This window comes from Poromitra crassiceps (assembly GCF_964638095.1).
Source record: "Poromitra crassiceps genome assembly, chromosome: 5".
Lineage (NCBI taxonomy): Eukaryota > Metazoa > Chordata > Actinopteri > Beryciformes > Melamphaidae > Poromitra > Poromitra crassiceps.
This window is the reverse complement of record NC_139642.1, coordinates 56,366,615-56,382,763: the sequence shown is the minus strand read 5'-3', so window position 1 is coordinate 56,382,763 and position 16,149 is coordinate 56,366,615. Positions and strand designations below refer to the sequence as shown.

General features: G+C 43.2%; 2 protein-coding genes across 2 annotated transcripts in view; one reads left to right on the top strand and one right to left on the bottom strand.

The window, feature by feature from the left end:
* Nucleotides 1–42: 42 nt before the first annotated feature.
* med17 (mediator complex subunit 17) lies at nt 43–12,255 on the bottom strand. Its single transcript, XM_083637579.1, has 13 exons — nt 12,135–12,255; nt 11,075–11,319; nt 10,457–10,620; nt 9,330–9,549; nt 9,005–9,141; nt 8,346–8,427; nt 7,127–7,279; nt 6,302–6,432; nt 5,956–6,140; nt 5,176–5,313; nt 4,595–4,712; nt 3,845–4,004; nt 43–2,138 (listed from the first exon to the last, which is right to left on the bottom strand). The coding sequence occupies exons 2-13, from the start codon at nt 11,310–11,312 to the stop codon at nt 1,930–1,932; spliced, it is 1,935 nt and encodes a 644-aa protein (XP_083493705.1). The 5' UTR covers nt 11,313–11,319; nt 12,135–12,255; the 3' UTR covers nt 43–1,929.
* Nucleotides 12,256–13,269: 1,014 nt separating this feature from the next.
* Nucleotides 13,270–16,149, top strand: part of cep295 (centrosomal protein 295) — a gene marked incomplete at its 5' end in the record, with an annotated part of 35,676 nt that continues 32,796 nt past the window's right edge. Inside the window, 4 exons of the mRNA XM_083636800.1 lie at nt 13,270–13,368; nt 14,323–14,523; nt 15,475–15,599; nt 15,697–15,790. Coding sequence (XP_083492926.1) covers nt 13,270–13,368; nt 14,323–14,523; nt 15,475–15,599; nt 15,697–15,790 — 519 coding nt within the window. The remainder of the gene's footprint in view (nt 13,369–14,322; nt 14,524–15,474; nt 15,600–15,696; nt 15,791–16,149) is intronic.

Below are 16,149 nucleotides of genomic sequence, written 5' to 3'. Positions count from 1 at the left end.
ACGGAGCTACAGTCTCTTTGATGGACATCATCTAAACGGAGCTACAGTCTCTTTGATGGACATCAAGCTAAACTGAGCTACAGTCTCTTTGATGGACATCAAGCTAAACTGAGCTACAGTCTCTTTGATGGACATCAAGCTAAACTGAGCTACAGTCTCTTTGATGGACATCATCTAAACTGAGCTACAGTCTCTTTGATGGACATCAAGCTAAACTGAGCTACAGCCTCTTTGATGGACATCAAGCTAAACTGAGCTACAGCCTCTTTGATGGACATCAAGCTAAACTGAGCTCGTCTCTTTGATGGACATCATCTAAACTGAGCTACAGCCTCTTTGATGGACATCATCTAAACTGAGCTACAGTCTTTTTGATGGACATCATCTAAACTGAGCTACAGTCTCTTTGATGGACATCATCTAAACTGAGCTACAGTCTCTTTGATGGACATCATCTAAACTGAGCTACAGTCTCTTTGATGGACATCAAGCTAAACTGAGCTACAGTCTCTTTGATGGACATCAAGCTAAACTGAGCTACAGTCTCTTTGATGGACATCAAGCTAAACTGAGCTACAGTCTCTTTGATGGACATCAAGCTAAACTGAGCTACAGCCTCTTTGATGGACATCAAGCTAAACAGAGCTACAGTCTCTTTGATGGACATCATCTAAACAGAGCTCCAGACTCTTTGATGGACATCAAGCTAAACAGAGCTCCAGACTCTTTGATGGACATCAAGCAGTGCATCGTCCTCCGGCATGAAAAACATTGGAACATGCTGCAACACAAGGACCAATTTCCTGAATCTGATTTTTTTGTTGGCATTTGTTTTGTAAATACTATAACTGAGAGAGAGCCCTTTTCAGCTCATAAAGTTACGATGAAGGATTGCCAATGATGCGCAACTCCTGTACCAAGAGAGCTTACGCTACGTTTACATTTTATACTGAAGAGTGAACACACTGCATTTACAGCACACCGCCAACGCCACTGCATTGACTGTACGTACATACATCACTCAAGACACTGGGAAAAAATTACATATTTATTTTCACAGCAAAACATGATCTGTGTGTTTTTTTTCTGCCACTGTAGTCCGCTTCACAGCCATTGACATGAGAAAGATTATAGATTAGCTTTAAGATGCAGTAACTATAATCGAAGCCATCCGATACAGAACCATGTAAGGCTGTTTCAAGTTCACTTGTCTGAGAGAAGAGTTTGACTATTTACAAATAAAAAACAGTAATTTGCAGTTAGGGTTTTTCATGATTTGAAGTGAGAAAAAAAAAAGTAACTCAAAACCACTTAACATGGTTCTTTATCTTAAGGCTTAAATTGATATTTCCACACAGAGGTTTCCACTGTAACTTTCTCCAAAAGAGTGTTGCTTGAACCGAGGATGAGAGAAGGATGAAGCAAGACAATAACAAAGAGGGTCGAAAAGCAGGAAGCCCACATGATCACGATACAAAAGAGTAATTTCCAGAAATCCTTAAAAACAAAACATGATAGCCACACATCCATGCTGTATTCTTAATTATGATGACATGAGGAGGACAACACATGAACAGAACAGAGAGACAGCCAGACATCTTGTTATTGATTGGGTATGAAACTGCTGAAAATACAGTATACTGTCGATGTACGCTCCAAAGCGTGTGTTATCTCAAAAAGAGAGTGGATGGCTGGAAGTCGTGAGGGGAAGGAAGAGTCACACATTTATTGACCTAAGCCTGAGTCCGGCAGCCTTCATCCGAGCCAAAACAGAAGCTGCAAGCATTTCTTTCACTTGGCTGGAAAACTCTTTCCATGGAGTGTTTTTTGTTTGTTTCTTCATGATATCCCCACCATTCAATTAGGCCTGATGTGTAGGAAAGTCACTGTTTCAGGACTCGAGTCCACACATTCAGTTTGGGGGTTTATCTAAGGACAGGAGGTCAGTGCCGCCATGAGCAGCTCCATCTTGTAGACGAAGTTGCGCCCCTCCATCTTGCTCCAGTGCACTTCCTTGTGCGGGCCTCGCAGGTGGCTCCACTTGCCGTCCTGGATGACGTCGCTCTTCGGCAGCTCTTTGCTCTGGCTGCGAGGGAACTGGACCAGAACCTTGCACCCGCTCTCCGGGCCGTTACGCACTGAACGGACAGATGGACACACACACTTTTTTTAGTAGATAAAATCGGCTAATATTAAAAGGTACGAATGTATACATCTAGAGCAGGGGTTCCCAAACTTAAGGATGCCCACTTTGAAATGTGAAAATCTTCCGGGGCCCGCCCAACCCTTTAATCAAGAGTCTGATCAACACACAAGACTAATGTTTTTTATATTATTATTTGTTTTATTTCATTAACAGAGCGTGTGAACTTGGGCATAAGGGAAATTAATAATCCATCCACATATAAAAACATTTTGGCAAAATACCCAAAAGCAGATTGCCAACATTTTCTCCCCCTTGAGACAAAATGTGATGAGGAACAACAGAAGAAACCAATCCACAAACTATTAATGCTAGGCTGTGAAAAATGCTACCTTATCTGTAAAGGGGAGACTGGTGGGTACCCATTGAACCAATTTTCATTCAGATAAATTGAGCTGAGAGGTCAAGGGAGCCCTTTGAAATAGTTTTCCTTCACCCACATTGAACCTACGTTTAGAGCGTTATTTACCCCCCTTCCCGACAAGGGAAGCATATGCTTGATACCAATGGATGCCTTAGGTCTTCTAGTGTCTTCTGATAACAGGATCTCCACTGTAGCTTTAAAAGTGACCCTGCTGCGCGAAAAATCGGGAGTGTTGGCAGACCACTCGCGGCCCACCTGCAGTACCTCCACAGCCCACTAGTGGGCCGGGGACAAGAGTTTGGGAATCACTGATCTATTGGATTTGAGATTATGAGGACGTAATGTATGCAGGTATTTTTTTATGTATTCAAATGAGGAATCCACCCTCAGATACTGTTACACATTCAAATTATTTTGTGATGCTGTTTACTTTTTGGGTGAACCCACTTTCAACCTGCCTCGCCCTCCCTTTACTTCACTTAGTGGTTTGCCAGAATGCCTTTTGAGAGAACTGGTGTGAACTTGTTGCATTCAGATGTGGGTTATTAATACATGCATGTGGAGACAGCAGAGAACTGGTGTGAACTTGTTGCATTCAGATGTGGGTTATTAATACATGCATGTGGAGACAGCAGAGAACTGGCATGAACCTGTTGCATTCAGCTGTGGGCTCTACTCTACATGCAGGTGGAGACAGCAAGAGCTATAGCAATAGCTGCAGGGCAAGAGTTGTTGGATTTGAGAAGACGTGAGAATTGAGTCTCTTACTCAAACACAACCTGTCTTGAAGCTGATAGATTTATGTGATGGTTAAACGTCTCTTGGTGCAAAAATGGCGGCTCTAGTAAGAAGCCCAACCTCGCTCTTTGATGCTGAGGGACTGACACCAAAACCTGACGTTTGCCAAAGATCATCCAGAAACATTTTCTGACATGAAACTCCATTGCAGCTGCACCGGACATTAGGCCAGATAAGCACAGAGAAAAGAAAAAAAACATACCACTAAACTACAAAATGGACAGAGAAATGCAAGGCACATTGCCAATAGCTGTGTTCATACTGTAAGCAGTGTTTACAACATGCTTCATGGTGGAAGTATTGTTGAAGTATTAGCAAAAACAAAGGTAGCCTTTCCCGCCCCACTCTACACATGGATCCATGCTTTGTTAATGGTTTGTACACATATTGACAGTGCCTAGTTACAATGAAGAACATGGAAGCGCATTTTACCTCAAAACCAACCCACCAAAAAACATGCTTTATCTCACTCGTCTTACCTGAGATGGCGTACTCGCCGTTGGAGGAGGCGACAGTGATGGCGGAGGCGTTCCCGATGCTCTCCACGGCGCCAAGGCCGACGTGGTTACTGAAGCTCAAGACGTGCCAGCCCATCACCTTGGCCAGCTGCTGGACAGCATGCACCTGATGCTGCGACATCTGCAGCAACACAACGCAGACACAGGGGGGCTTTAAAGGGTCTGTGTGTAACATGGCTGACCAATTTGGGGGCCGCCCCCTGTTTGTTTTCGCCCGCCATGAATTGGGGGGAAGAAAAACAAAACAAAAACACAACTAATTTTACTCTCTTTTGGATGCTGTAGTGGGCTCATCTAAAAGAAAATCAATTTTTCATTTTTTGGTTTTCATACCATATGAAACTAGAAGACGTAAGGAATCGAATGGTACCAACCATCTCGACCTAGCATGTCGGCAAGGGGGGTAAATAACGCACCAAAGTTAGGCTAAATTTTGGCGAGGGGAAAAATTGGCATGGCCATTTTCAAAGGGGTCCCTTGACCTCACCTCAAGATATCATCTCTCCTACATGACTGAAGATGGATTTAAAGGGTACAATCTAAATCAGTAACTTCATCTAGATCCCACACTGGTAAAGTCAACCCCATGGTGGAAAAGAAACATGTGTTCGTAGTAATTTGTGAAGCTGATGTAATACTTTGTAAATTTGAGGATCACCCACATTATATAGATATACATTATTTCTATAAAATGACTGGCAGTTGGAGTACCTGAGAGAGGAGGAAGTCCTGCAGTTCCTGTTCCTGGTGCGACAGAGTGATGACACGTCCGTCTCTGTGCACCACTCTGATCTGCTCCACACCGATGTTCAGCTGCAGCTGGATGGACCTGAACACGACAGTTTGAGCTTGACTTTGATTTGCACGTTACAAAAATTATTTAAAAAGAAATAACAAAATAATAAAGAAATGGCAGATTGTGCAGGTGTGGTGTATCTGCAGGCTTGAGAAAGCCAAACTGAAGACTTTTTCACTGATTTTTAATGCGACCTGAATAGATTTGAATACCAATTAACAATACCAATGAACACCCAAGAGAAGGAAACAAAAATCTGCCAAAAATACTAGAATATTTCCAACTGAACATAGTTACTGAACGTTCTACAGACCTAGATTGAGTAGCAAAGAAAAAGTACAACTTCAAAATTCATTCATTTGCCTCATCTCATTTGAACTTACTTTCAAACTCTGTCTCCATTCAATATCACTGCACTGAAGAATCTGTCAATGCCACTATGAATTGAAAATAAACCTGAGTAATATAGTGAAAACTGCCCGCCACGTCCACTCACTTGCAGATCTGCTCGTAGCCCTGGGAGGTGATGAGCACCTTGACGCTTGACTCGTACACGTCGTTGATGTTGGACCAGTGGGCCTGGATCTGGGGGTCTTCGATACGGCTGGCTAGGCTGTCGATGGTCCGTGCCGTCCTAGCGCACGCGCACACGCACGCACACACACACACACATAAAAAGTTACCAATGCTGGTAGGTGATGCATGTGGCCAGTGAGGACACCCAGTTACAGCTTTCCCACAGCATAACAAACAATAGAGGCACAAAAATAAATCCATTACATTATTAGTTTATTTTAATTTGAGACCAAGGCAACGATGAACAGTGAGTGGCCAAGTAGGCCAACTGCACCATCTGTTGGTCAAACGTGGTACTACGAGCAATGAAGGAAATGTGCATCACATAGTGTTAATAGCCAACAATGAACACTAATATCATCAAACCCTGTTAAAATGATATGTTTGCCATTAGGATCAATTGTAATTGATCAATTGTATTGTATACGATAGTATAGTATAGTATAGTATAGTATATATTATATAATAATAATTCCACTGCAAACCATGACTTTTGCTCTGCCCTTTTCCTCTGCATGTAACTACTGGTAGCCCCCCAGCACTAGCACTTTGATAACAGTGTAGTAGTAGTTCAAAGATTGGTGGTCCGGCCCCTATTGCGATACAATGTGTCGGCAGCCGCTGGCAACATGTCCTTGTGTTTTCCTCAGTCCTTGTAAAAAATAAAGAACATAGATACATAAATGATCGTTGAAGTTACCGGTGGCGTAGGAAGATGTGTTTGGCCTGTTTGATGATCTTCTCCAGCAGCCCCTCACTCTGCTGCAGGCTGAAGATCTCAGCCTTGTCGTAGGCCTGCGGCCCCGCCAGGCGCTGACGCTTGTGGCCAAACGGGGCGCTAGCAGGGTGAGGCATCACCACAGAGCTCAGCTGCTGCTTATGGAACTGAGACAAAAGACAGGCTGTTTATCACTCTATCTGTTAGGAAAGGGGAAAAGATACACACCAACTGACAGCATCTATAAATAAATACTATACAACTGAACTCAATAATAAACAAATTAATAACAACAATCAATCATCTTTCCTGGCCAGCAGTGTCTGACCTCTCTCATCAGCTGGTGCAGGTTGTGCTCCAGGACGTAGAGATGGTCGTCCGGTTTGGCTCTCTCTGGAGACGCCTGCTGGTTCTTCTTATCTCCTGTAAAGTGGCATAGCGAGATGGACAGCTGCAGACCTACAAGAGGAAGAAAAAAAGGTAAGTGGGGGAAGGGGGGGAGAGAAGCCCCCAAATTAGTTATGTTCTCCCTTTCCTTTGTGTTTAGGACTCATCTAAAGGATATGGCTGGTGTTTTTTTGCATTGCTTACAGTCAACAAATCCTATGAAAAATAACAAAATGTTATGCCAACAAATCTCATCCATGTAGCTGTTGCCCAATGCAGTCATAGAACTCGTATACAAAAAAGATTAAAAACACATCAAAGAGTGATTCTGCTGCTCTGGCAGCATATTCATCATGGCAATGCGCAGGGCCAGCCCACTTTGTCCTCAAACAACTGAATAAGCCGGCTGTAAACACGTTGTGATCTCAGGAACGTTGTTCCGTGCCTCGTTGTGCATACCTTTTGCTGTGTGTGAATACTTGGAGTCAAACGCAAACCGGAGTCAAATTCCTTGGATGTGTACATAAATACTCTGACAATAGAACTGATTCTGATTCCCTAATCCTGGCAGTTCATTAACTGTAGACAAACGGCTAGAGATTAATGTCACTATATACTGTCACCAAACAGACCGACATGTAGAAAAATGCTGAGAGAGAGAGTGCCAGTTTTGGATTTTTATGCAACAGGTCTTCAATGATTTCTTTTCATAAGACCGATTCCCCACAAGTGAGACCTGGCTCTAGTTTATCCTGAGGGCTCTGACCTGGGAACGGCTGTGAGATGATTTGGTTCTTCACGACGATGTGTGGGATCTGGGATTTGATCTGGACCGCCTCCCTGGACAGCTGGGCAAAGATCTCCTTACAGAGCAACACATTCTGAGCTGCTTCCAGCTTCACATGCCACCGCTGGGTACCTAGGAGAGAGATAAATTTTTTGTACTATTAATTTTTTTCTTTTCAAGATTACATCAACCTGCCATGGGACTACAGGTGGAAACTAGCCCATGGGCTATAACCTGGCATATTTACTGTACGGCTGTACTGTTCATTAATGTGCAATGTCCCATTCTTTAAATAAATGAATCTGAATCTGAGATGGGATAAAATATATCAATACAAAGTTTTCCTTTTCAGCCTGACACAAGTTAGTAGAAAAACTTAACATTATTCCCATGCAGCCACCACAAAGAAAAAAAGAAGAGATATTTAAGATATTTTTTCTAAATATTTTGTATTTCATAATGTATTGACAAGACTGAATAACCATCCCACTGTGACATTATCAGTGATGTTGTGAATCCCACTGTGACATCATCAGTGATGTCATAAATCCTACTGTGACACCATCTGTGATGTCATGAATCCCACTGTGACATCAGTGATGTCATAAATCCCTGGTGCCAGTGACATCATCAGTGATGTCATAAATCCCACTGATGAGATCATAAATCCCACTGTGACATCATCAGTGATGTCATAAATCCTACTGTGACATCATCCGTGATGTCATAAATCCCACTGACATCATCAGTGATGTCATAAATCCCTGATCCCACTGACATCATCAGTGATGTCATAAATCCCACTGATGACATCATCAGTGATGTCATAAATCCCTGATCCCATTGTGACATCATCAGTGAGGTCATAAATCCCACTGATGGCATCATCAGTGATGTCATAAATCTGACATCATCAGTGATGCTGGTCTCATTGGCCACACAGCAGCCGAGTTGTGGGCAAGGCCACGCAGCGGGCGAGCTGCGAATGTGAGCTGCAGGGCCAGCTTGGCGAGCTGCACGGGCAGCTCAGCGAGCTGGAGGATGGGCGAGGCCGCGAAGCGGGCAAGCCTAGGAATTCCTAGATTCCTATGTTTTATATCCAGAGTAGACAATGTTATTAATTAAAAGTGGGGACCAAAGTAAAAATGTGCTATGGGCTCTACTATTTTTATCCCGATGTTTGAGTTGTGAATGATACCTGATTTGGTTTTTGGCTGCCTCCTGAACAGGCTGACGGTGCCCAGATCACCAATGTCAGGAGCTTGTTTCTGGATGGACACCTGAGAGCAAAGCACAATGTTTAATTAATTATTGGCATTTCAGAAATACAGTTTTCCCTCTTCAAATCAAGACAGTAGTATAATCACAACAAAGCAGCAAGCTGTGTGTTCTTATTTTATTTTTTTAAGTGCTGGGGTTGCTATGGCATTACTGGGGTGGCAGCACACCATAACATCAAATTACTGATATTCGTTATATTTGCTTATATTTGCTTGCTATGATTATGAAGAATCAAAATTAATGAAAATAAAAAGGAGGTATTAAATGGGAAGTGGGTCAAAGAATATGCAGTGAACCAAGCGTTTCTCAATAAGTAAATCCCCTTCTCTTGCCTTCATGCAAGCACAGTCCTCAAAATAGATTTCTTTTTACTCCATTGTTGATTTGACTTTGATGTTAGTCAATGTTTCCAGATGTCTGTTCATTCAAGTGCTTTCCCGAACCTCACACAATGATCTTACTTGTTTTTTTTGCTAGTGTTTTAACTGTTACCTCTATTTTCATTTTCTTTTACTTGAAATGTCATTTTAGCCATCATGGAGAAACATGTCGCTCCAGGCCTTCGTCCCATCTCACCTTGATGTAAGCCGAGCCCTCCAGGTCGCTGGGGATCTGGACGTCCAGGGGGCAGTAATCCTCCGGGATCTTCTTGTCCAGGTCGATGTCCGTGTTCTTGATCACCTCAAACGTGCCTTGGTGAGGAAACAGGGAACCTGCGTGGACAAAGGGTCACAGACAGTTCAGGTCACTCACACATTTCAATTATTTATTTATGTCCACATAAATAGAGTACAAAAGGACATAAACACTAATAATGCAGTCAGATGCTGGGAGACAGTTAGTTACAAAAGTGCCTAGTTGGCGACCACAGTAATACAGTAACACACACACACTTTCTCACCTGCGCTCCGGTAGCTCAGGTCACCGAGGATCTTGTCTCCTACTTTGCGTAGCTTCCACTGCGAGCGCAGTCGCAGCAGCTCTGTGTTGAAGTCCCTCTGCCTCCTGTTCTCCTGGTTCTCTACCACCGACTTGTTGAGCTTCTCTGCTCCCTTCAGCAGCAGCTGTGCTGCCGTGGCCAAAGACTTCTTCTTACTGATCAGCTGGAACACCTGGGGCGTCTGCAGAGGGCCAAGGACAGGGGGGTAAGAAACCACAAGCAGAAATCTGTGTGTGTGTGTGTGTGTGTGTGTGCAAAAAGCATTGAATACTGTATGCAAGGTAAGGTGCATAGGCGTCACATCTGGGGTTATCCTCAATGTTACATTCTCTCTTGCCTATTTTCTAGGGATGGAACAAAATATCAAAATTCAATATATCGCAATATAGAAATGTGACAATACGCATTGTGGGTCAGAAGAATTGATGCTGATAGATCAGCTCCATTTTATACTGCTGTAGTAATCATAAATGAGACGCTTGGGCATCCCAGTTTCACAAGCTCTCCATCCAAATTCTGTTATTCTCTTTGTAATGACATTTTTAAATTTTTTACATAGTAGCCAATCCTGTCGCTAGAAAGATTTGTGTCTCCGAAATAAACATAATTCTGCAGACTTTGTTGTCATCGAACTTTATTTATTATTACATTGCATCGTGTTTGTATTGGACCTCATATTGCGTATTGAATCGCATCGTGAAATAAACAGATCATCCCTAGTATTTTCTGTATTCACGTTAAACCTAGATCAGCAGTTCCCAACCATTTCCAACTCAGGGCCCACTTGAAAATCTCAAAACTTTTCGTGGCCCACCTCCGACCCCATAAAATATACGAGGCCAAATAATAATAATGCGTTCTCAGAGCACTTTTTATTTTCCAGTCACAAACACAGCATCTGACTGCAACATGTTGCATTTTCAGTGTTGCAGTTTTCAATGAGCTGTCCATCAGCAAGTTATTTTTTTACAGTGTATTGATTTGGAGGGCCACGTGCAATACCTCCGTCCACCAGAGGGCCGCAGCCCAAAGGTTGGGAATTACTGATAGATGATCTTCACTGGTGTGTTATGGTTTCCGTAGTTTACCTTGCCAGCTGCCGGATCCTGAGACACCGGGTCTAGAGCCATGTATTTCTTCTCCTTCACCACGCTCAGGACGTCGTACAGCACACACATCTCTGTCAGAGAGCTGCGCAGGTTGTTACGCACAGAGTCCCACGGCCAGAGGGACGGCTGGAACTTCACTGTGCCTATTGAGCGGTACAGAAAATCAGATTTGCACACAACCTTGCCCTACTCAGGAGCCACATTAACAACAACAAATCTTTGAAAGAGCCACAAGACACAACAGTTTGGTAGAAAGGAAATAGTTCCTACATGAATAAGAAAATAGTTCCTACATAACTGCTCAGAAGGTATGTGGATTATATTGAGTAACCGGGTCATGATTTCTGAAAAGAGACATTGCTGTTGAGTTTTTCCAAATGTTTTTATTTTAAGCACCACAAGCCGAGCAGAATACAGTTCCATTGTATCTGAGAGAAGGCAGACATCTGTACGGCTGATATCTCCAAAACTGGGCAACTCACACCAAAACGTATTATTATATATGTTTTTAACCACATGCACAAATATATGCTCGGCAATCGCTGGTTGATGGGCTGATGGCCGGTTGGAAATTTTGAACATATCGCCCAGTCATACCTTCCTCCTCCTCTGGCTCCTGCCTGTTCCACTCTCTGTCCCGGGGTTCACCCTCGCCAGCCCCGTCCCCCTCAGAGTCTGATCCCTGGCCGAAGTCGATCCTCTGAGCCAACTTGGCGAGGTTCTGGGACATGGATAGAGGAGGGACGTATGTCTCCGTCCCATCTAGGGCCACCTCCTGAACCTGCTTCTCACAGGTTGACTCGATGCTCACCTGCACTGCGGGACCGCCCGACATGATGACGCTGCGATGGGGGGCGAACAGAAAGCGTCAAACATATACACAACAACTGACAGGGACACAGTGCAGCAGGGAGCACATCAGTTAGCTCAGTGGTTCTCAACAGGGTCCGAATCCGGGGACCACCGGGGGGCCTTGAGGATTTTCCAGGAGGTCCCCAGCAAATTTATGAATTGAATTGTTCAACTTAACCATCATTCATTTACATTAAGTGAACACACAATTAGAGAATGTAGAAGACTGTTTTAATCATATTTCAGTTTTATCTCTCTACCTACAGTCATGGTCAATTCTGGACAAAAAAATCCTCATCCTCATCGTCAGAAACAGAATCAAACGGCTGGTCCATGATGGCACTAAAAATGTGGAGTAAATTAGGGGTCCTTGATATGAAGAAGGTTGAGCATCACTGTTAACGTGAACTACTGTTAATGTAAATTTTAAGAACTTTCAATGACAGTTATAAGAGAAGACAAAGACCAATTTCTAACAGAAATAATTTTGACAACTACAAAAACAAGCAAACAAACCTCATGCACCTACCAGAATATAATTTAGCCTAGGTTGACATGTGTTTTTTTTTACACCTCAGATTTGCTGTAAATAACTTTAGCTAGATAACGTTGTTATTAAAGTATTTAGCTGCTAAGTAGCACGACATTTGGTCCACTGTTAGCCTAGTCCACTGTTTGACTGTCTCGATAGCCACTTCTGGCTAACGAAATTAGCTAGCATTAGCCCCTTGCAATGCATACTGCTTCAGTAACGCAATCAGATGACAGTGGAGTAACACATATCCATAGTATGCGCGTGTCTTACCTTTTAACTAGACAACCACGATACAAGCGTATCCACGACCACGGGACAATAAAGATGTACTGAACGTTGATTCTTGTTACATAGAGAAAGAAACAACAGCTATCTGAATCTGTGGTGACTGACTTCTTCGTTCGTTTCTGAAGAAGTGTAACGGTTCTCTGCTGCCCCTAGTGTTCATGGGCTCGTCTTCTTCTGCTTCTTCTTCTTCTTCGTCGTCGTCGTCGGTGTTTTAGGGTGGTTCGCACCATACTGCCTCCTTCCGGAAGGCCGATAGGGATGGCGCAGTTTGCAATTTGCATTGCGTTGAGGTTGTTTTCTTTTAACATTGCTTCAACTTCTAAATCGAGTCGTGATATTTGGATTTTTACGTAAGAATGGCATCGAAAACATACAACTTATCTAGGCAGACCCGTTCTTTCCATGAGGCAGACAGGGGAGGAAGAACCGACACCGGGAAGAACCAGCCAGGACAAAGATATTTGAAGGAAAGAGCCGACAACCTACTGCATTTTTAGAAAAAGACGCTAGAGGCGCTGCGGTTGATGGAATCCCTGTTGTTGTCAGTGATTTTTTTTTTTACAGCAAATGCGTCGTCGTTTCCACTCAGTGATGCCATTTGTTTACAAAAATGCTGATCGGCTGGCCCCTGGTATTGCGGGACGTTTTACTGGATGCTGTTTTTACCGTAGACAGGTTTTAGTCTCTTTAGGGGCCAAAATGGCGGAGGCGCAGCGCTGCTGCTGCGAGCTGATGTTGCAACTGAAAGTCATACCTTATCAATGTACGTTCTTTGACCAGGCACAGGAGGCGGGCAGTTTAAACTACCGGACGTGACGTCAAAAACGACAAAACGTACCAGTTTGTTGGCATCAGGTTGGCATGGGTTTCGGAGATAAACAAACCTTTAATACCTGCTTTCTACAGTCTTTCGTTGGTGTGTTTTTGCTCCACATAGGCATAACGCTATCTAATGAAAATATCTGCGTACACCGTTTAAATGCGCAACCATTGCATTTCGCTGCATGTGCACGACGGCAGTGAAGCTAACCAGCGCAGCTAGCTAACGTTAAATGTTCCTGGGTCACTGTTAACTCTTTGTTTTGTTTTTGCGAGATGTTTGTCAGGGTGTTTCAACATGAAGAGGAAAGGATCTCGAATAAGACCGAGTCCTAACGAAGAGGCCCAGCTAATCCGAGCGGAACATGAGAGGAGGAGAAAGCTGCGAATACAGCAGGTAAGGTGGAGTGAAGTTACCCGACTGACTTTGTGGTCATTCCTAACCTCGACGCGATAGTTCCCACGGTCCGTTCCCCAGCTCTATATCACACATAATGGCACCGTCCTGCTAAGGGCTAACATAATTGGAAACCTGAACAACAACAACAACAACAAACGCTATTTTTTTTTAAATAGGCGTGGTATTTTCTTTCTTTTGGTGCATATGCCTATTTTCTATGCTAATGTTGTCTTTTTCCCCAGTGGAATGTGGCATTTGACTCAAATGTGTGTTAGAAGCATGGGAGTCTACAGTAAACCAAATTATGCACAAACTTAACAGATATTATGAACTTTTATGAGAAAATCAGAATGGGTGTTTGTATGTGTGGGCATGTTCAGGGAACATAACATGGAGTTGAACATATAGGGGCCCTGGGAAAATGAGTCCGGGACAACATACAATCTTTTGACAAGTTGACTTAAAGCTGCATTCAGTGATGTATTTGTGTTTAAAAAAAGTGTTAAATGGCTATATTCTGACAGCAATCACTGAAATAGTGTTTGGTCAGTAACTTGGAACTCCCAACCCCCGCTGTACTCTTATCTGTCTCCTGTGATATCATCTGACCTTCCGTTTCCTAGAATTTTTTTTCACCCCGAATCCAACGCCGCCACCTGTGAGTCTCTACGAGTTATGGTTGCGGAGATACGTCCGCCATGCATGTGGGACTACAGGAGAGAGACAGAGTACAGTGGGGGGGTTGGGAGTTCCAAGTTACTGACCAAACACACTATTTCAGTGATTGCAGTCAGGATATAGAACCATTCAACAACACAAAAACATCGCTGAATGCAGCTTTAATGTGTGTGGTAACAGAATATTGACCTGGAGAACATAGGGCCCTGGGAACATGGATACGCTCCCCACTGACTGACCGTTGTGCTGGCTGTGGGTCTTTCGTGGGGACAGGTGCGGGAGCAGGAGCGGAACATCTCGCTGCAGATCCGCAGGGAGGTGCAGCGGAGGAGGCAGAGTGAGCTGCGCAGCCTGGAGGTGCAGCTGCGGGACGACTGGGATCGACAGCAGAGCGACAGACTCCTCACACTGCAGAACCTCTACCAGGAGAGTCTGCAGCTCGTCGGACAGGCACACAGGAGCGCAAAAGAAAACGTACGTGTCACAACTATTAGGGAGGCGGCCTAATTCTTGGCAGTGGAAAAACTTAAAGTTTTGTAAAACATCAAAGTTACTTTGATGTTTTACATTATGCCGATGTAGTTAGCTGGTTTGTTTCTAGTTCATGTGATTCTATGGATGGGATGATTTGCTTAACTCGTGATATGATTCGATACCCGCTACAAGGTTCAAAATGACAAAGGATGACTGACTGTGCCGTTTTCTGTTATTCTGAGACAAAAATCTTTCTAGGAATGGCAGTGGCTTGTTAGAAGCTGGTTAAAAAAATGTATTGACAGATTTGGGTGTGCAATGTGCATACTCCTTTGTTACTGTAACTTTATTCAGCACGAGGCCAGACAGCAGTGACACTGTAAATTAAGCTGTGACAGCCTGTTGCCGAGCTCCAAAAACTGCTCGCCAAGGGTTTGGAGCACCTAGTCTGAACTAGTCTGTAATGCTGAAAATGAGATAATCCAAGGCCAAATCAATGAGCACTGCTGATGCCAAAATACCACACAAGAAAATCAATATCACAACAATAATCAGAAGGATTTTTCTCGGTCAATATATATCAATGAAGTATGTAAAATCACGTTAAATCATCAAATTAATGTTAATCTTATATTCTACCAAATGGTAATGTTAGGTGCGATGTCAAACAAAACGGAAACATTAAAATAATATTCCTACCATACCTCATCAATTTAGACAGCAGAAATGTGTCATGATGTTAAAATATCTTTCATATCATCACGATAGCATTCCACTGAAAGACAATAAACATTGAATTATCACCCAGCCCTACTTTAGAGCAATGTTTATGGAGGCAAGATGCAGAATTTGTGCACCATACCAGATGATGAATACAATGCCCAGGTAGCCTGCATTGTAACTTGGCTTTGTATTTGCATATATATATATATTTTACTTTCTTTGTTCAAGCAACCTGACTGGGAGGCTATAGCTCAGAGAGAGGAGGGGAATCATGCCAAGGCAGAGGAGCGTTACCGAGAAGCTCTGAAGGAGCTCAAATCACAGAGGCAGCAGGACCATGAGGAACAAAACCGGTGAGCAGCATCATATGCAGTCGGATAGATGTATTATATGTCTTCCATTTCAGAGCGTTGTGTTTTACGTTTTTCTTCACTTTATTCCTCCATATAGTCCCATCAAGGCCAGGAAGAAGGCACTACAGGCAGAAAAGGAAAGATCAGCAAAAGTGGCCAGCCTCCCGCCTCCTCCCCCAAATCCCATTGAGGTGATTTTCAATTTCCAGTTTTCCATTTGAAAAGGAGATTCAGTGTTATATGAACTAGCATCCAGGCATATTAAAGCTGCATTCAACGATGTTTTTCGGTTTAAAATAAGTGTTAAATGGCTCTACATTCTGACAGCAATCACTGAAATAGTGTTTGGTCAGTAACTTGGAACCCCCCCCCCCCCCTAGATAAGTGATGACATCATCTGACTGCAGAATTGTTTGTTTCTGAGATGCAAATATTTCTAGCGATGGCATTGGCTGCTAGAATGTAAACAATTTCACAATTTTATTACAAAGTGGCAATAGTATAATTTACATGAGAGCTTGTGAAACTATCATGTCAAGCATGGAGCTGT

What these genes read in the sequence shown, in the direction of transcription:
- med17 (XM_083637579.1), bottom strand. Translation starts at nt 11,312, where the DNA reads ATGTCGGGCGGTCCCGCAGTGCAGGTGAGCATCGAGTCAACCTGTGAG. An exon ending in CCTGAGCTACCGGAGCGCAG is followed by an intron (nt 9,142 to 9,329) that starts GTGAGAAAGTGT and finishes TTGTCCACGCAG; the next exon opens with GTTCCCTGTTTCCTCACCAA. An exon ending in AGGACTTCCTCCTCTCTCAG is followed by an intron (nt 4,005 to 4,594) that starts GTACTCCAACTG and finishes GTGTTGCTGCAG; the next exon opens with ATGTCGCAGCATCAGGTGCA.